At 39.9% G+C, this 19,325-nt stretch overlaps 2 protein-coding genes across 3 annotated transcripts; one reads left to right on the top strand and one right to left on the bottom strand.

The window, feature by feature from the left end:
* Positions 1–736: 736 nt before the first annotated feature.
* Positions 737–12,929, bottom strand: LOC306931626 (serine/threonine-protein kinase ICK-like). Its single transcript, XM_079513109.1, has 14 exons — positions 12,707–12,929; positions 11,443–11,719; positions 10,528–10,582; positions 9,104–9,225; positions 8,934–9,013; positions 8,641–8,773; positions 8,348–8,519; positions 5,787–5,954; positions 4,777–5,148; positions 4,254–4,459; positions 3,593–3,735; positions 3,075–3,191; positions 2,716–2,823; positions 737–1,594 (listed from the first exon to the last, which is right to left on the bottom strand). Exons 2-14 carry the CDS (start codon positions 11,541–11,543, stop codon positions 1,443–1,445), a joined length of 1,929 nt encoding a protein of 642 aa, XP_079369235.1. The 5' UTR covers positions 11,544–11,719; positions 12,707–12,929; the 3' UTR covers positions 737–1,442.
* On the top strand, positions 8,245–19,318 carry gsta.1 (glutathione S-transferase, alpha tandem duplicate 1). 2 transcript variants are annotated; one of them, XM_079513114.1, is made up of 7 exons: positions 8,245–8,250; positions 16,735–16,834; positions 16,952–17,003; positions 17,343–17,475; positions 17,569–17,710; positions 18,194–18,319; positions 18,889–19,318. In XM_079513114.1, the coding sequence occupies exons 2-7, from the start codon at positions 16,748–16,750 to the stop codon at positions 19,027–19,029; spliced, it is 681 nt and encodes a 226-aa protein (XP_079369240.1). In that variant the 5' UTR covers positions 8,245–8,250; positions 16,735–16,747; the 3' UTR covers positions 19,030–19,318. The 2 variants fall into 2 exon arrangements, with proteins under 2 accessions (XP_079369240.1, XP_079369239.1); XM_079513113.1 differs by lacking the exon at positions 8,245–8,250 and adding an exon at positions 16,291–16,645 and having other exon boundaries at positions 16,732–16,834.
* Positions 19,319–19,325: the final 7 nt, after the last annotated feature.

Below are 19,325 nucleotides of genomic sequence, written 5' to 3'. Positions count from 1 at the left end.
TATTTATGTAAATGATTTTAAGTCTAGAATCCACCCATCCAGGATCCTGGGGAATCATGACAATACAACCTTTGATATTGTGAAAAAACAAAATAAAAATTCCACAGAATCAAAGGTCAGGTGGTTGGGAGCTATATAAAGTAAAGTACCGGTACCATTGAGGCCTCTTCATCATCATCATGCACAGCAGGGAGGGGACCCTATTAGGCTACTGTTTGAGAGAAGGATGAGTGAGTGTGCTGATCAAAGAAGGGCAACAAACAACCATGGCAGGGACATGACTTTTCCCCAGGTGTTTCGCCTTCTTGTCTGGTCGCAGCCAGAGGGTGAGAGTGGGCGATCACACATCCACGTCCCTCAGCACCGGCTCCCCACAGGGCTGTGTACTAAGCCCGCTGCTCTACACCCTCTACACTACACACACACAAATGCACCCCCGCCCACCGCAGCAACACCATGGTGAAGTTTGCAGATGACACCACAGTAGTAGGGCTCATCTCCAAGGGAGATGAGTCCGCCTATAGGGATGAGGTGGTGCAGTTGAGTTGACTGACAGAGAAAACAACCTGCTCTTGAACACATCCAAGACCCAGGAACTTGTCATCGACTACAGGAAGAAGAAAACTACTGCATCTTAAAAATATAAATACTAATGTATGCATCTTGAAGTGTATTAATAATGGATTATGAGTCATACAGTAAAGTAGGCCTATAAATAACATTTTGAAACCTGACATGGAAAGGAAAAATATTTAATAACACTTGATAACTGGCAGTTGAACAGGCTCACAAGCCCAGGTAATACGTAGACCAAGTTAACAGTTTGTATGCTGAGACCAGCAATACTTTGCATTGTATTTTCTTTCCTTGGATTAAAACACAGACTTGAATTAGTGAAAAAACACAAAATTGGAAAACATTTTGCACAAAAAATACAAAATAATACCTGGATTTGCAAGATTAATGTCATGAAACAAACAAGAAATATAAAACTTTTTTTCTATCACTGAGGCAAGAAATTCTTTGGCAAGAAAACAAAAAACAGTAATGTGTATATAAATCTGTAATGTGCATAATGCATACTTAACTGTTGAAATGGAAATGGAATACAAAACACATGGCAGTGGTGTAACCTCATGAGAGCAACAGGTACTATATAGAGAAATACAAAACACTGAGCAAAGAATTGTAATCCACTGATTAATGACTTGAACAACTTGTTGGTTTCATTTAGGCGTACGTATACACTTACAGTACAAATAGTACATCACACAAGTAGGTATATAATTATACATATAATTAAACAAACCTTTTATTGCTGTATAAGATGTATGTACATGTTTCGATTATAAAACACCTAGGCTCGACTCTTTGGAGAGAAAAGAGTGTTGAGGAACACAACCATCTCACCCAGGGCATAGATCAAAGCCCCAGAGAGGCTACTAGCGGTGTCCATATTTGGCAGACCAGTCTGTCCGTCCATGGACATTCTGGCCAGAGGGTTGAGGCAGCAGAGCAGGGGTACTCTTGTTGCCTGACGGCATATAGGCTGAGGCACTCATCTGACCTCTGCTAGATCTCCAGGTTGCATAATCTAAGACAGAATGCAAGTAGAATGATTATTAAAATGATTATTCAACCTGGCATCCTTAAACGTTTAACATTTAAAAGAAATAGTGAAAATATCATATTGGCTATTTTCACTACATTATCCTTTTGTCAACCCTTGCATATATTAAAAGCTTTACACAGCACTGAATATGTATCAACAACAAATAACTGCAATCTGAACTCTATTACAAGTAAGACGCGCGAACGCGGGAAGCGAACGCAGCTCGTAAATGGCAAAAACAACAATTAGAATAAATTACGTAATTTTTTAAGGTTTTTTTTAAGTTATCTTTTTTTTGTGTTTTGTAAGTTTTTTTTTTAAGTTAAGTTTTTTTAAGTTAAGTTTTGTGTGTGTGTGTGTGTGTGTGCGTGCGTTTTTACTTTTTAAGTTTTTTTTTTAAGTTACGTTTTTTTTAAGTTACGTTTTTTTTAAGTAAAGTTTTTTTTAAGTTAAGTTTTGTGTGTGTGTGTGTGTGTGCGTGCGTTTTTCCTTTTTAAGTTTTTTTTTAAGTTAAGTTTTTTTAAGTTAAGTTTTGTGTGTGTGCGTGCGTGCGTTTTTCCTTTTTAAGTTTTTTTTAAGTTAAGTTTTTTTTTAAGTTAAGTTTTTTTTAAGTTAAGTTTTGTGTGTGTGTGTGTGTGTGTGCGTGCGTGCGTTTTTCCTTTTTAAGTTTTTTTTTAAGTTAAGTTTTTTTTTAAGTTAAGTTTTTTTAAGTTAAGTTTTGTGTGTGTGTGTGTGCGTGCGTGCGTGTGTGTGTGTGTGTGTGTGCATGTGTGTGTGTGTTTTTGTGTGTGATACAGACACACAGACACACAGACGTGATCTGCTGGGTCTCATAGTAAATGCTCACTGCGTTCGCAATCACTGCGTTCGCAACTATAATTTCAGGCACGCGAACCATCGGACAAGAACAAAAAACAAACCAGGACAAAAGGAAATGCTAGCTGCCCCCTTTCTTATTGTTATCATTACGCATGTCTGAAGGAAGCAGAAACAAAAATATGTTTTACTCTTATGTACCTGTAGTGTACACAAGATGTAACAATAAAGTACAACTTTAAATCACTTGACAGTTAACAAATGAACATGACTAGATGTGTCCTCACTTGATGCTGGTAACTCGGCCATAGATCCACTTTGCCCTCTGTGACCCCCAGAGCCAACCTCTTTTCTGTAAAAGGATGGTACGTAGCCGCTTGGTAGAGTGTTTGTACCTGCAGTTAAGCAAACAAGCATGGATTTATGACACCATGATGACCTATAATAAAATAAACACTGGTGTATACCAAAGTATAATAAGAGGGCTAGTAATTCAGACAAAACAATTTAGTCCACTATAATAAAAAAATACAATTAGATTTTCTGTGTAGACTCGTAAAATATATAATAATGTGATTCTTTATTATACGCTTCATTGAAAAAAATAATCAATAGCTAAGAAGTAGTTTCAGCCATAGTAGTTTACCATGAGTGCCTCTGATTGGCAAAGTCCCTCCAAATGGTAGATAGCTGTTACTCCACAGGTGGCTTCCACCAAAGTCTTTACTGGCGTTAATTGACATATTCTTTTTTGTACTTATTCCTGAAGGAAAAGACAAGCAAATATAAAATACACTCTTATATAAAAAACAACTATCTTAAACACAAGGTTACCCTACTCAGATTTGCAGTACTTCACAGTGAAGTACTTGAATTTGCCAAAAGTTCCGCCCCTGGGAAGGCACGTTGAACTAGGCTGTGTGTATTATATAGCCCTAACAACATTAACACTGGCATAAAATTGAACGCACCGGTTCAATTTGAATGCACGCGTGTGCATTAAAATTGAACCGGTGCGTTTTTTGACGCACGCGACGGAGACGCAACGCGTCCGGTGGAGCCCTGGTGTAAGTCAGTCAAGACTAGAGTGACTTATATTTGAAAAGAATGTATCTAAACAAAAGCAACAATACAGAAACAGAGGGAACATTTCTAATGTATTACCAGGTAAATATCTTGACTGCTTCAAGTAATGCTGTTTAGCAGAGGCTGTCCTTGACGGCTCCAGGTATGTAGTAGACTTATTCAAATTTAAAGGTGCCTCTTCCTTGCCGTTAGGTCGACTGAAATCCAGAACATTTCCGTATCTGAAAAATAGTGGGGTTAACATTATTGTTATATTGCTTTCTGTAAAATATTTCCATGACATGACAGCATGGCCCCAACTAATTGAAAACATCTTATATTTTGTATACATTACCATTTTCATACCATTGTATCCTCTAATATAACCAGACAGAATATCATAAACCACCAAAAACAAGATAACATTTAGTTTGGTTGAACTTCAAACTAATTTGGATAGTTGAAATATATAATTTAGTTTACACAAAACAAGCATTAAAAACCTTATAATACTGTAGGCTAACATTCTGCAAAAATAGATTCTGAACTTTAGATCTGCTATTTATGGGGAAGTGATTTGTTGTAGAGGGGAGGAGGGGGCCATATAGGGTTTAAGTGGGGGGTAATAAAGGGGTTAAGACAGTGGTTAAGACAAAGAGCATTAAGATAAAGTAAGTTTACATTAAAATAAAACAGAATAAGAGAAAAACAGAGAATTGTAAAAACAAAACAAAAAAATCAGAGAATTGTAAGACAGCACCTGCTCAGTGAATCTTCTCCCTGTCTTGACTTCTCTGAGGAAAAAGGAGTTTTGCTGAGAATACTCAATGATGTCAGCTCAGTGTCTTCATAATCATCCCACTCTTCACCCTTAACAAGACCTGTACCATGGCCCCAGCGGCGACGGCCTGCCTTAGGTTTCATCTGATAACCCAGTAGGTTTGCATTCTCAGACTCCTGTCTCAGCTGTCAAAAGAAAGGGACAGCCAACGTTTTTTAGGGATATAACATTTTAATGTCAATGTATCACAGGTGTCTGTTGGAGACTATTAGTATAGGCTACAGTGATTCTGACCGCAGTAACGGCCGCGCACAGCGTTTGGATTTCTCTCGTTTCATGTTTCGGTGAGCAGAGATTTTGTTTCCCACTCGTCTCCATACATCATTAGATCACATTATTAATGCTGCTACCGTAGATTGTATTAAGCTCGAGTGCTTTCACTTCTTGCAGAGGATACAAATAGGGACCTCAAGATTTTACTGTGCTTACTGTACTTGTTTACCTTGCTCTGGAGGCCCTTGTCAACAATGTAAGGAAGATGACTGTGTGTTGTGGCCTCAGTGTCCTCTGTGTGCTTGGGTTGCTGCTGTTCTCGCACCAGATCCGTGTGCCGCTGGTACCCTGGGGCCTGGACAGCTGCTGATACCGTTGATGGTTGGATCTGCTGAAGGGGCCTGGAAGGGGAGCAGTGTTGGTTGGGAGGTGGATGCTGAGCAGGAGGTACTGGCTTGAGAAGCAGGGGCTGAGGCTGCACCTGCTGCGACTGTTGTGGTGCTGGCAAGAGAGCGAGACCCGGCTGAGGCCGGCCCTGTTCCAGGATCTGCTGAGGAGTGCCTAATGCCTGACCCACATAGAAGTAAGAGTACCTAAGGGCCTGCAGATTGAAATGAGTAAGAATACCATCAGATTACACATATTCAAGCTTCGACAGACAGATCGGTAAAACGGGTAGTCTGATAATGGGTATTGCATAACCCGGTGGGGAATGCATTTCAACTTGCATCCTTTCCGAGTAGGCTGATGTCCAACGGTCTAGTTTAGTAAAATAATACATTTAAATGTTACAGTAATGTTACAGTAATGTTTACTACAGTAAAGTAGTGCAAAATCAACTTAAAAAGTGATATATTTTAGTTCAACTTAAAACAAAACTTTTGTTTTGTTAAAAGGCTTAAAGCTCTATATTCTGATAGTAATCATAGTAATATAGATTATAGAGTGTTCTTACATGTATCTTACATGATATCAGTTGGTGCATAGACTTGCGTACTCACTGATATCTGATCCAGTATTTAAGACTGTTTTGGAAGCATTTCCAATACTGGAATGGGAACAACTCTAGTAAATGGTCAAGTAAGTAGACTGCAAAGAAAACAATAAAGTCCTACAAAATAACTAGGTAAGCATCAAACCTAACATCCTAGCATCAAACCTAACATCTGTCTAAACTCGTCTGAACAAGTAACCAACAACTGTACATAATTATGTCTGTATAACTACTAATAACATTACCTGGCCAGAGGCTGGTCTCTTCTTGGGATCCCATTGGAGCAGGTCTCTCATCAGGTGAATGGCTTCAGTACTGGCATTGGGAATGAGTGTCCTCAGGTTACTGGGTACACACTGAGGCCAACGGAAATTCATGGCACTTGCCAACTGGTAGCCATCAGACCAGTCGTTCTACACAGAGAGAGAAACCGGTCGTCAACGAACAGTTCTTCTCACAGGAATTTTACAAGATTAATGACAGTATATTGGAGAGTCAATAGTATAGAAACGTTTGTGCTCTCTACTAGTGAGGAAGGTGTGAGAGCCTAGGCCAGCATAATAATCCAACGTAAATCAGAAAAAGTGTGCAGGATTTGTCTAAAAAACATCAGCATAGTGGAGATTAACATGAAAAATCTGAGAGAAAATGAGGAGATAAAAATAGGTCATGAAATGACTAAATTCCAATGCTGGAATATTAATTTTGTAACTTTTTAAGCAAGGTATGAATAACGCATGTATTACACTTGTACACTGTAAGTCTTACTGTGCTTAGCTGTGATTCCATAAAGGGCTGAGAAAACCTTTTAAATAATGCAGAAATAAATCCACTAGTACGGTTATGGTTAGCCTGAAAGTACCCAAGCTTTTCTTGACATAGAGGGGCGGATCAATCAAACTAGTGCTGGAAACATACGCCAGCTCCCTACCATTCATTTTTTCATTCATTCATTCATTCATTCATTCATTCAAGTTTTGTTTATTCTCGAAATTACACTGAGTAATCAAAATCATTTTCAGTGTCGTCAAGTAATACAATATCATATAGAATAAAAACATCACAATACATCAGAAGATCAGGAAAAGAAAAAACTAAAGATATACATGAGAATTATATAGGTTTAAAAATAAAATGCTAAGACAAATTTTAAAACGATCTAAAAACAGTTACATATTGTGGGGGTCTGTATGCTCACCAAGGTTTTACAATGACTCAAATGTACCAATGCGGTCAGTTTCAATGTCGTTTGCAGGTCAATCCATGTATTAGGGCCACAGAAGCCAAAACCAAGTTCAGAGCTAACTTTTGGTACCTTGAATTTGGGGAAACGACTTGACCGGGTGTGGTAGGGCTTTTCTGAAGAGTCCCACTTCAGAAAAGATGAGATGTATTTAGGACAATCTCCAAGCATGGCTTTATACAAGAACAGATGCCAATACAGTTCTCGTCTCTGTCAGGGAGGACCATCCAACCTTGTTATATAAGATACAATGGTGAGTACCATAGCTATCACCCGTAATAAATCGAATCGATGAGTGATAAATAGAGTCTAGGGATTTAAGAGTGGATGCTGCTGCATGTCTATAGATTATGAGCTCCATTTTCGTCACCGCTAAACCCCTTATCCCTAAACTTCTTTGCCTTTTTTTTATATTTTGAAAAACATTTTTGAATAGTTCAACTAGCCAAACTACATTGACACGTTGTGAGCTTGTAGACTGGCCATTTTAACTATTCAAAAATGTTTTGCAAAATAGTAAAAAAAGGCAAAGAAGTTTAGGGATAAGGGGTTTAGCGGTGACGAAAATGGAGCCCTATCCCCCTTTCTGAAACCAGCTCCTCGCCACTCGCTCTACACACTTTCCCTCGATATGCGCGTTCACGCGAGGCTGCGCCATATTAAGTGTCGTCCGAAACCAAGCAGCCTTGAGTGGAAGTGGCTTATAAAGCCCTCAAGAGCGAGTCTGTGCCGATCTAGACTCGATTGCCTTGTGCAGCCCTGCTCTCTGTCCGCATGGAAACCGTGACCTACAAATGTAAGAACCACCACAAATAAATGATAAATAAACTCCTCCTAAACAATCTTCATCTGATGCAGAATAGACAATGCTCCAACTGATGTTCACAAGGGCTCTTTATTTACCCCACCGTGAAAAAACTATAAATGAAACCACACAAACAAAACACTGCCTCAACTACCCTCTTTCTGCTAATGACAGGAAAGCTGGCCTTATTTCTATACAAAAAGCCAATTTTCTGTTGCAATTTACGAGCAAGGACTATGAGCCCACCTCCCCTCCCCACGCCCCCATCCTCCTCCCTGGTAGAACACAGCGGAGAACACTGATGTTAAAACAATATATTTGACATGGCCTACCCTGTCACAATCAAGTCTGCTGATGAAATATGGGGTTGTGCTCAAACATCTCTTTCAATGACATGATCTCAATCTGGAATTTGGACTCAGTATTCCGACTGCTTAAATTGGGCCGGTATACTCACTGTTACAGAGTATCAGTTCTGCTGATATGTGGTTACTGGTACAGTGGTGGTGAATCTAAGAATTTGCTCACATTGTCGTTCTAGAATTTCCCTGTTCGTTGTGGAAAATCAAGAGTAGTCATGTGAATAAAGGTGTTTCCATCTCCTATTTAGTGCAGTAAAAGGGTGGTAGAGTAAATGGGAGGTGTTAGGCTCACCTCAAGTGAGCATAACACGTTCTTGAGAAATTGTTCTAAAATATGCACATTTTGGCTATTGATTTTATTTCATTTAGACATGCACAACCAATAAGAGATCATACCTTCTTTGGCGTTCCTAAGACTTGGCATATTTTAAATATGGTGTCGACCTCACTGGAGCCTGGGAAGAGAGGTCTGAGGGTGTACAGCTCTGCCATGATGCAGCCGACAGCCCATTGGTCTATGGGGGAGCTGTAGGAGATGGATCTCAGCAGCACCTCTGGTGCTCGGTACCTGGACAGTGAAGAGAATATCTTCATATGGGTTTTGTGACCTGGCTATTATAGTATGGTACCTGTTGAACAAGTGTTCAGCCAAGATGAACTTTACAGGTTGGTTAAGTTGAAAAACTCACCATCTAGTAGAGACATAGTCTGTGTACGGCGGACGAGATCTTATTTCACGGGCTAGACCAAAGTCTGCTATCTTCACCAGCTCTGGTCCCATGCACAGAAGATTCTCAGGTTTCATATCCCTATGAAAAAACCCTAGGGGAAGTATATTGGATAATCAAGTGGCATGTATTGTACAGTAGATCAAATACAATAAAAGTAAATAGAATTTCATGTGAATCACAATTAAAACCAGTTAAAAAGAATGCTTTCATATGTAAAGCAGTGCCCTGTATTGTTAAGCTGTAAAGCATACCATGCTTATGAATGAATGTAAGCCCCTGTAGTATCTGAAACATAATATTTCTCACAGCAGATTCAGGAAACAACCGAGTCCTGAAACAAACAGAAAGAACAAGTGCATCAATAATAGAACATGATTTTACACTTCTCTTCTATCTTCTAACAGAACAACAAACAACATACCTGTCTTTCATTAGTTGATAGAGGTTTTCCTTCATGTATTCAAATATGAAGTATAAGTGGTCGTTTTCTCGAATGACCTCCTTTAGTTTGACCACGTTGGCATGGTTGAGTTTCTTTAAGGACTGAAATAATAAAGAAACAAATTAAATACCAATGTACCATGTGTATGGCCCAAAGGGAAACAATACAACAATGTAGGTCTACCCATGCCAGACAATATACTGCAGCACATTCAACAAGCATGTCCCAACTTTTACAAAATAAAAATAGTTGTCAAAAGGGCAAATAAGACAGGTTTTAAGAGCAAAATGTATTCTAGGGGTAAGTGTAGCAGAAGTAGGTGTTTGATCATTAAAATGTTGATAAATCAGTGTATAATCAGTTAGTAAGCACTGAGCAGGATGGAGAAGTATATCCATGCACAGGAAATATCTAAGTTTAACCATGCTATATTTTAGTAAGGGAAAAGCCAAAATGAGACTTTAGATTTCTGATGTAACAACATGCTGCACTCATAATCTTAGGGACTCTTATGCCTAATTTATGCTCTGTCGTACAACAGTGTCACGACTTGCGTGCCGAGAATAGCAGCTCTACAACTTCACAATGCGATGCATTTGTAAGCCTCTCGATGGGCTATTTTTGGCACGTGATACAGTCGTAGGACGAAGTATAAATTGTGTTTTAGGGACTAGTGATTTCTTGCCAAGTTGCCATATTCTTCAATTCCAGCTCTAGGAAAGGGACATCGAGGCCAGGGACAAAAGCTAGAGGTCAAACCAAAGGGCACAAGAATCACCTTCACATTCTTAGAGCTGGTTTGTGATTCTGAGCTGTGAGAAGAATTTAGAGAACAGCATTCTCAATAGGTGTTATAAATAATGATAGTAAGCTAGTAACATTTGACAAGAGAACAGAAATGTTCACAAAGTACAAAATTGCAATTGTTGAAAAACAATATTATGATACAACAAGCTCATCAAAATTAAAAATGGTTGCATTGATTTGAGAAGGGTTATTATTATGACATTGATTAGGTTTATTAGGCGAGAGCACAGTGTTGTTTGTATTTGTTGAAAAGCAACTTGACATGAGAAACGTTACGTTCTACTATTAAACACACAAACTGGAGGATGAGCAAGAAAGATCAAATTAGCATGTATAGTACATGATAATATAGGTGCAACAGGTCAGGAACCACTTCATATTTCTAATTCACCTATTGATTAACCATTAGTAACGGACAACAGACGTAAAGGATGATGTGTTGGCCAGTGACCTCATGAGTGGAGGTCAGGCCAGTCAAAATAGTAACATTAGTAATGGGGAAACAGGCATAAAGGGTGAGGGAAATAGGGTTGACCAGTGAGGTCAACTGAACTCTTCCTGGAGTTGAGGAGAAAAAGAAAGAAGAAAAAACTTACTTTGACCTCACGAAGGTTCATGCACTCTTCCCAGGAGTAAAACTTCCTCTTCATTCTAGAATGAAATAACGGCTACTGGTCACGGATTATAAAAAACAGTTAAATTAATTAAAGATGGCTTTCAGGGGAGATATCTTGATGAAAACAATCCTGTTGTCCAACTCATAGACATAATGGTAGACGTAGTAATATCAACTGCAGACAATTCTGAAAAAGAACAAATGAAATGCTCTTGGCTATCTAGGGATTTCAGGGGAACACATATAGACGCCTTAACAGACGACCACACCTCCAGTCGCTGTCATAAGAACGCAGGGAGTGCTCATGATCACAGCAGCAGAGCCTGTTTGTGCACGACTGCACGCGCACCTGCAGCCCATCAAGTATAATTTATGCTCCGTCCCACGATGGTGTCGCGCACACAGACCTCTAAGCTCACAACAGTAAGCAAAGCAAAGCAAAGTTACTATATTTACCCAGGGTATCTGGGCTAAGCTCAAGAACTTGTTTCCAGCCAGGCCCTGCTCATAGAACATTTCATGGTAGTGGTTCAATGCCTTGCTCAAGGGCACTTCAGCGGTGGTAATTTTAACGTGTCGGAACAGCTGATTCGAACTGGCGACCTTCCGGTATCAAGACCTCTCCGCAATCCGTTCGGCCACCGCTGCCACTAAAGTCAGTCACGTCCGCGATGCAATGTGATCTTGTATATCAGCTGTTATGTCATGTGCGCAATGAAGTATAAATGTCTCCTAGGGTGCGCCTCACTAGCCAACACACAAGAGGACGTTGAATGGACTGAAACCAGCGCTCCCCAAAACAACAGGTTTGGAGATCTGTTGGGAATTGATTACATGAAACAGTCACCCATGCCCAGTCCCAATGTTTGTAAACAAATAATTGGTCTATACTCACTTCTTTATAGCAACCAGTTCCCCTGATTCCAGACTGCGACCAAGGATGACAGAGCCATAGGTTCCATCCCCAAGTTGTTTGATAGATGTGTATCTATTCATGATTTCCTGTCTTCCACAACATTGTCTGGGGGCAGATACTAAATTGGTGCAAAAGAGAGATCTCTGTGTTTCCAGGCAGCTGCTGAGTGTACCCAGATGTCCCTGTGACAACAGCAGTGGACTACGGGCAAAGTTGGAGCACACATGTTGTCATGGGCTGGCCTCGTAGCTGAAAGCTTAGGAAAAGGAGGAACAAAGAAAGAGCAAGATAATCAGTTAATCATGCACCAATTCAATTATGCATTGTGACTGTATGAGCCACATGGATACTTGCCGTTTAGGTACAGGTACTACACTAACAAATTGTGTAGATTACAGTTTGTTGCACTTGCACAAGAGCAGGGTCATAAACATGTCCACAGGCAAAGAGACACTTAGTGTCTTTGCCACTTAATGTGACACTGTATATGCCACATTAAGTCCAATTAGTAGCATATAGTGGTTCTCAAATGTTCTATTTGCAAGGGCCCCCTTAACTCAGTTACAGACCTGTCATAGTCAATCAGGGATAGCTTTGTATGTGTTTCTGGTGATATTATTATCCACTCATTTGGTATGTCCGTGGCAAAAAATAAGAAATTTGACAAAAATGTCCACCACAAGCCAGCATAGCGATGACCCCTGCACAAGACACAGTATTTACACCGCTATTTACAACATTACAAACCAACATGCTAGCCATGACGCTCTAGCCCCGTTCGGGACCCTCTACGTCTTGATTATGACATGTCATGTTTCAGGGCTACGTACGTTATTGCATGCATAAAGTGGTGTAGAGTCCTTGGCCCCCATGAGGACTCTTCGGAAGTTCGGGGAGTCCTCGGCCAGTCGGCCCCCATGAGGATTTTCGGGGAATTTCAAAAATTCTAACACCTCTTGGAGGTTTTACTACTCGGTAATAAAACCATGAAGTCCGACTCCAAACTAGAGAGATAGGCCCATCTATTCACCTCATTCGGGAATCGGGAGATGTTCTTTTACTCGTATTTCCTATCGCAGTGTGTTCACAGCTGTAGTGGGTAAATGTTAATGTTATGTTCTGCGCGATGGTGGGCCATCATCATCACAGGCTCACAGACAACTGAGATAACGTTAGCCAGAGACCATCGGATTAATGTGAGAGTTAATGATTAACATACAACCGTAAAATGAACAACACTCACCCGCCTGGATGCGCACATACTAGCCTAGCATTCATCATGTTTTAGTCAACAACAGGCCAGCACATTTTAGTGAGATGTCCGATTGATGTGATCGTACACACAATTGTGTATGTATGGATAAATAAACTCTATAAGTCCTTTCACATCATAATATCCTGTTGCAGGGCCTCCTGCTGCACAGCATCACAACAAGCAAATCACAGCTGCTCCGCCCGCCTGAGTGCCAGAGAGATACAGGAAATAAAGAGAGAGACAAATCCAGTAGATGGCGCTAATGCAACGCATTTTTACAAGATGCAGTAGTTTAACTTAAATTCAGATAGAAATAACAAGGAAACTTCATCCATATGATCTATGGAATCAACACCTTTGCCTTGGGCCCCTGTGCAGTGTGCACATGTGTGTGTGTGTGTGTGTGTGTGTGTGTGTGTGTGTGTGTGTGTGTGTGTGTGTGTGTGTGTGTGTGTGTGTGTGTGTGTGTGTGTGTGTGTGTGAGTGTGTGTGTGTGCGCGCGTGTGCTACAGTACACACATGTACCCCATGCATATGCTACCCTAGGCAATTGCCTTGCCTATACGAAATATCCATGTGTACAGTTATATTATGCAATGTATAGGCTACCAATTACAATTACACTAAGGATCACAAATGGAAACAAGTCACCAAGTCACCAAGTCACCAGTATTGAGTTTGTGCTTGAAATGTACTGTAATTCTGCAAACTGTTAATAAATTCTTCAATCAATCAATCAAAACCATGACTTCTTTGTGTTATTTCTGACTGTACTTATTTTACTAATAAAGTATTCAATAAATCAATTAGATTTTTGATAGATAACAAAGTAGCCTAGTATGCTGCCACAGGGACTTTAAACCGTATAGGCAAGTGATTTTCTTTGTAGATATTCGACATTGGTAGCTATCGGTTATCTACCAATACCATAACAGCAATGACAATGTTGACATCGGTTATCAGTATCGGCCAGAAATGTCACATGGGTGCGTCCCTAAAAATGATAGCTCTGGCCTGGTCTGGGCACCTAGGCTACAATCCAATGTAGCCTGATGGCGTGTCGTGTGCTCGAGTCCTGATCCCGATGTGTCTCTCCCCATTTCCTGTCAGCCTACTGTCCTGTGGCTGTCAAAAAAGCCCCCAAAATAAATCTCTTTATTAGACAGAAAATGCTTTTTCAGGTCAGGATACCAGTTTTACAGAGAACTCAGTCAGGATCATAGACTGTAAAAAAAATAAAAATAGGTCAGGATACTGGAACACTATAAAGAGGAAGCTGATAAATGGGTACTCTCTCCTGATTGGCTGACATTTTGTGACCTATACCTGAAAATGTATTTTCTGTTTATTAGAGAGCTGGAGAGACCTGGAGACTCCTGTTACTACATAGCAATGATTACTATTAGAAAGATTATAGTGCTTTAAACGTTTAACAAAAAGTTTTGACCAAACAAAAAGCTTTGACCAAAAAAGATTACCCTACTGCTAATGATGACTTTTCTTAAATTACCAACCCTTCTTTTTTATTATTATTGCGAACTTAGGTCGCAGATTTCTACGAAAAACTGCAAAACCTGTCGATCCGACAGTCACACCTCCATATATGGTTGTCATTCCATCACACCTCGTGACACGTCACACCACCATCATGCAAGTTGACACGCTCCATAGCCTATATGGCCATCTCCATATGAAGATCACGACACTGACCTCATCAAACCCTGGATAGCCATGGAGAAGACTGGATCATCACCTAGATCTGCATATATAGAGCAGGCCAGCAACTCTACATCTGACCTCAAACCTCAAATCATTAGAACTCCATATATGGAGCTGACCTGTTCTGACATTCCATATGTTGATCCCTCCCCACCCGTCCTTCCTCTTCGATATCTCCCTTTTGATATCTCCCTTTTTTCGCCACCGTTTTTCAGAAGTTGGACAACTTAGACTGGGCCAGCTCTAAATAGACGTGAACCAAAGGAGAATAGGCCTCTGTGCCAAAGTGCCAGCAGTATGCCGTCACCCAGGCGGATGCGTGCATGTGACCTGGCTCGCCCTTTAGGGCGAGGTCGCTTCTCGCCCTCAACACATCTTACTGGTTTATAGCATGTTAGTATAGTACGTTTAAATGAGAAATATAGCAAGACAGAAATCGACAGAAATGTCAATGAAAAAAAAGAATGACATTTTCCATTGGCTGTATTCAGGTTGTTCATTCGGTATATATTGCCTTGTTACTTTACCGTATTCTTTATATTCCACTGACACATTTAATGAGCTTCAAAACATATTGGTTATCTATTGGATACTCTGATACTGGACATAATCTGGGTCTTTGATAATCCAGATACTAGACCGATTATTTTGAGTTCATATTATCTATTGAGTCTTGGACACTGTATTATTAGTACCCTAATACAGCGGTTCTCAGCGTTTTTAATGCTACAATAACCTTAATAATAGAGACAATACACCATAAATAAATACTGAAACCAGATATAATCATTAGGGAAGGTGTATGCTATGTGTACTATATGTAAACTCTTCATTTCCACTTTCCAGCCATTCAGTTGCAAAAATAAATAAATAATATATATATTTTTTTATAATTTGGGGACCCCCCCCCCGAGGGGTCGTGACCCACGGGTTGAGAACCCCTGCCCTAATACAGACAGTCACATCACCTGATATTACAATTGAAAAGTAAGGCAGACTGCCACGTGCAGTGCCTCATTTGGATGTGTTTGAAGTCTTGGAGCTTGACTTCCCTACGTTTCTCCTACAAATGGGCCTTGAGCTTGTTTGGAGGTTCTAGCAGGGGAGTGCAGCTACTGGTATACCAACGATGCGCGCCGGGGAGCACGTCCTCTGACACCGAGCGCGGAGCTTCGGGAGGGGACACATATGGAGCGGTGAGGGAGGAAGGGGACACCCGCCTAGCCAGCCAGATCAGCCGAATCAACCCTAGCGATCAATGGGGTGACAGATGTCGCAGCCAGATCGCCCTCACATCCGAACAGAAACAAGCCGCTCACAGTTACTTATACTTGACCATTTTCTAACCATTCACAGGCACGGTTTTATTGACTATTTCGAAAATCCATACCGCCACAGCTAAATGTATGCATTGCCCATTTGCTTGTTTACAATGTTAAATGTAGCTTTATAATAATATTTATTTAACCATAACTTAGTTCCACAGCAGTATGTCCCATAATGCCTTGTTAAAATGTTTAATGAGTCTTTTTTGGTTGGTTACCACCACCACATGGCCGAGACTCCGAGACCAATCGGCTATGGACCAAAGACCCATGTGATCCCATTCCCTGCATGTGTGGACCGGCTACGGCACCGGCTACATGTAGGCTGCTGATCCGGTCTGGGGCTGGATCGGATACGGAAACGGTACGTGCATGAATGTGTGTGTGGTGCAAACGTGCAAACTAGCGGATGCAGTAAGACGGGCACTAGACATTATAGTAGACAGGATCTGAGCAGTAAGCAGTAGCCTGGTCGCCTGACTCGCCTGTCGCAACCAACGGGTTGTGCTTATAACCACGCCCCCGGGCAAGTTACGTTTACTGAGGTTAAGGTTAGGGTTAGGTTTAGGTATAGTTTTACTGAGGTTAAGGTTAGGTATAGTTTTACTGAGGTTAAGGGCAGCCTTAACAGATCAACCGGGGCTTTCCACGGGTACTGCTATCAATGCTGCTGAAAGCCTGTCTACAATCGATATACATGTCTTATTCCTAGGTTAATGCATAGGGTTAATGGGGCATGTGATCGAGTGACTACGGTGTTCTTTCTGTATTGGCCAATATCTTGTACCTCCCTGCCCCTCCCCTTGGACATTGTCCACATTTTGACAATCGTTTGTTTTGCGGTTCATTTTACCATTTCTTTTTCCACGAGTCACTCACCTCAGTAAGTATTAGTGTCTAAAATCGTAGTAAAGCATGCATTGATTAAGGAAACATGATCAGCATGATCATCTCTTAACCTTTCTACAGATTTCCATTTCCAACAATGGCAGAAAAGGTTGTGCTGCATTACTTCAATGGGAGAGGGAAGATGGAGTCAATTCGTTGGCTTTTGACAGTTGCTGAAGTTGAGGTAACACCTATGGGTAACACGGGGAAATTAAGCATTTTTCTCTACAGTAATAGGCTACAAATGTTTCTACATTCGTGATTGTCAATGTTATTTACGTGTTGTCAATTTCATGTACAGTTTGATGAAGTGCATTTGACAACTCGTGAACAGTTTCTCAAACTTTTGGGAGGTAAGTTTGTTATACAGGAGTACTGTATATTCTACAATTAGGTCTATATGTCAATCACTTATATGCTACTATATATATAATACTCATTCTGAGTATCCGTATTTATTTATTTATTTTATTTTATTTTATTTATTTATTTATTTATTTATTTATTTATTTATTTATTTATTTATTTATTTATTTATTTATTTACATCTAATCTAGAATGAGTATTATATAGACACACAGTTGAATACATAAAGGTATACAGTACACCTCATGTATCCAATTTCATCACCCTCGATGTGTGACTGAATTTCCTGGATGAATAAAGCGCATTCTTATTTAATCTTATTTTAGATGGAGATCTCATGTTTCAGCAAGTCCCCATGGTGGAAATTGATGGCATGAAACTTGTTCAGACAAGGGCTATACTGAATTACATTGCAGGAAAATACAATCTTGATGGGAAGGACCTCAAAGAACGTGCAATGTATGGCTCATTTCATGTATTTACATTATTTGTAATTTTTTTCAGCTCGGTAACAAAATGTGTTTGTATTATATTAATATGTTGTTCCTTTAGGATCAACATGTACTCAGAAGGATTGAGGGACCTCATGGAAATGATTATGATTCTGCCCTTCACGCCACCTGCAGATGTTCCAGCTAAGTTGGAGACCATTCAATCTAAAGCAACAGAGCGCTACCTTCCTGTGTTTGAAAAGGTACAATTAAAAACGTGTACATCTAGCATTAAAACATATCCGTCTAAAAACTAAGCATTAGAATTACAGCAGCAAATTGATTGCTTGCTTCATCATATGACAAATGGCAAACATTTTTGCTATGAATTCTGTAGAAAGTAGAAAGGTGCGTCGGAGCAGGCAACCAGTGTGAAGAAAAAGGAGGTCCCGCACACTGTCTTCACTTATTAGCAGAGAGGTCCTCGCGTCTACCATTACCTGTTGCTTTTGTAACCAGATACCTGATGAAGGTCATGAGACCGAAACTAATATACTGCTATATAATAAGTGAAGACAGTGTGCATGATGCTATTTTTGAATGAAAATACAATCAAACTTTATTTTGTATTGTTGTTCATTTTATTATTATTTTGTCCAATGGGAGACTAAGGTTTGCGTTGGAGCTGTCCCTGGAATTATGAAGTTCTATTAACTACGAAAGATTCTGTATCACACTTCTTAAAGGCACTTACTGGCGCCATGCACCTGGTGGGAGGACAATTAAGCTGTGCAGATGTAGAGCTGCTTGAATGCACTCTGATGCTGGAGGAGAAGTTTACTGGAATTCTCTCTCAGTTCCCCAATGTCAAGGTAGGCTAAACTTTTGCTGAATTTATGTATGTATATAGAGTTGGCTCTGTGTGATCTTATAAGTTTTGTCTATAATTGCATTGGTATGTCACAGCATTTGCCCTTTCCTGGTACCCTATGAACAATATTGAGTCTTCATTGTCAACCTTTGTTAAGGTGATGACAGTTGGCACCTGTATTCATTTGGACTCGACTGCATCATACAATATTTAATTTATACCTCACTTCCCGTTATCTTGTCACAACGCTGAGGAAGACATATTATGTCTTAAATAGAAAAACTGAAAAGGGCATTCATTGTGTGCTGTCTATTTCCTTACACCTTACTGCAATGAAAAGATCACATAAGATTAAAAAGCAAAGGCCTACATCTAGTTTAGGAATTGGTATTGGTAGCAATGACATCAACATCACTACATATATGATACCTAGCTTCTTTCTTTAATTTGTACACAATGCACTTCTTTGTATACAACAGTCTGAGAACGTGAGAATGTCCTGTTTATAAAGATAACTACCAGTGTAAATGAACTGTTCTGTCCATTAAGCTTTGATGAATTTCCTTGCAGTCTTTCCAGGGTAAGAATATTACCTTTAAACCAGCCATCACTCGATTCCTGCAGCCAGGCAGCAAGAGGAAGCCTCAACCAGATGAAGATTATGTAAAGACTGTTTTGGCAGTGTTCGATGTCAAATTACTCTCTCGCTAACTGATGAGAATCAGCTATATGCTTCTAAATAATTCCATTTCTTATGCTGTGCCTTGCATCTATACATTATGCAATTATAATGTGTAGGACATATGGACCAATTATTATTCTATTTCCTCTGTATTCCATAATGTTTTATATCTGCACACTCCTTTCAAGATAAAGAGCAGTTTAGATGTGTGTACCCCAAAGACAACAAACATGTACAATGTATTACGAATCACATGAGTTTAGTCACATTTGCACACAATGGCTTTTTACAATGGCATTAAAGTTTTAAGCATCTCAACTTTATT

The sequence above is a fragment of the Electrona antarctica genome (assembly GCF_951216825.1).
Source record: "Electrona antarctica genome assembly, chromosome: 10".
NCBI classification, from domain to species: Eukaryota; Metazoa; Chordata; class Actinopteri; order Myctophiformes; family Myctophidae; genus Electrona; species Electrona antarctica.
The sequence above is the reverse complement of the archived record's forward strand: the minus strand, read 5'-3'. Positions and strand labels throughout refer to the sequence as shown.

Bases quoted from the DNA above. Each gene is read 5' to 3' on its own strand.
- gsta.1 (XM_079513113.1), top strand. From the start codon at position 16,479: ATGCATAGGGTTAATGGGGCATGTGATCGAGTGACTACGGTGTTCTTT. The intron at 17,004-17,342 runs GTAAGTTTGTTA...ATCTTATTTTAG, and splicing joins GTTTCTCAAACTTTTGGGAG to ATGGAGATCTCATGTTTCAG. The intron at 18,320-18,888 runs GTAGGCTAAACT...ATTTCCTTGCAG, and splicing joins CTCAGTTCCCCAATGTCAAG to TCTTTCCAGGGTAAGAATAT.
- LOC306931626 (XM_079513109.1), bottom strand. From the start codon at position 11,543: ATGAATAGATACACATCTATCAAACAACTTGGGGATGGAACCTATGGC. The intron at 9,014-9,103 runs GTATGTTGTTTG...TGTTTGTTTCAG, and splicing joins TATCAACTAATGAAAGACAG to GACTCGGTTGTTTCCTGAAT. The intron at 8,520-8,640 runs GTGAGTTTTTCA...TTCACTGTCCAG, and splicing joins GACTATGTCTCTACTAGATG to GTACCGAGCACCAGAGGTGC.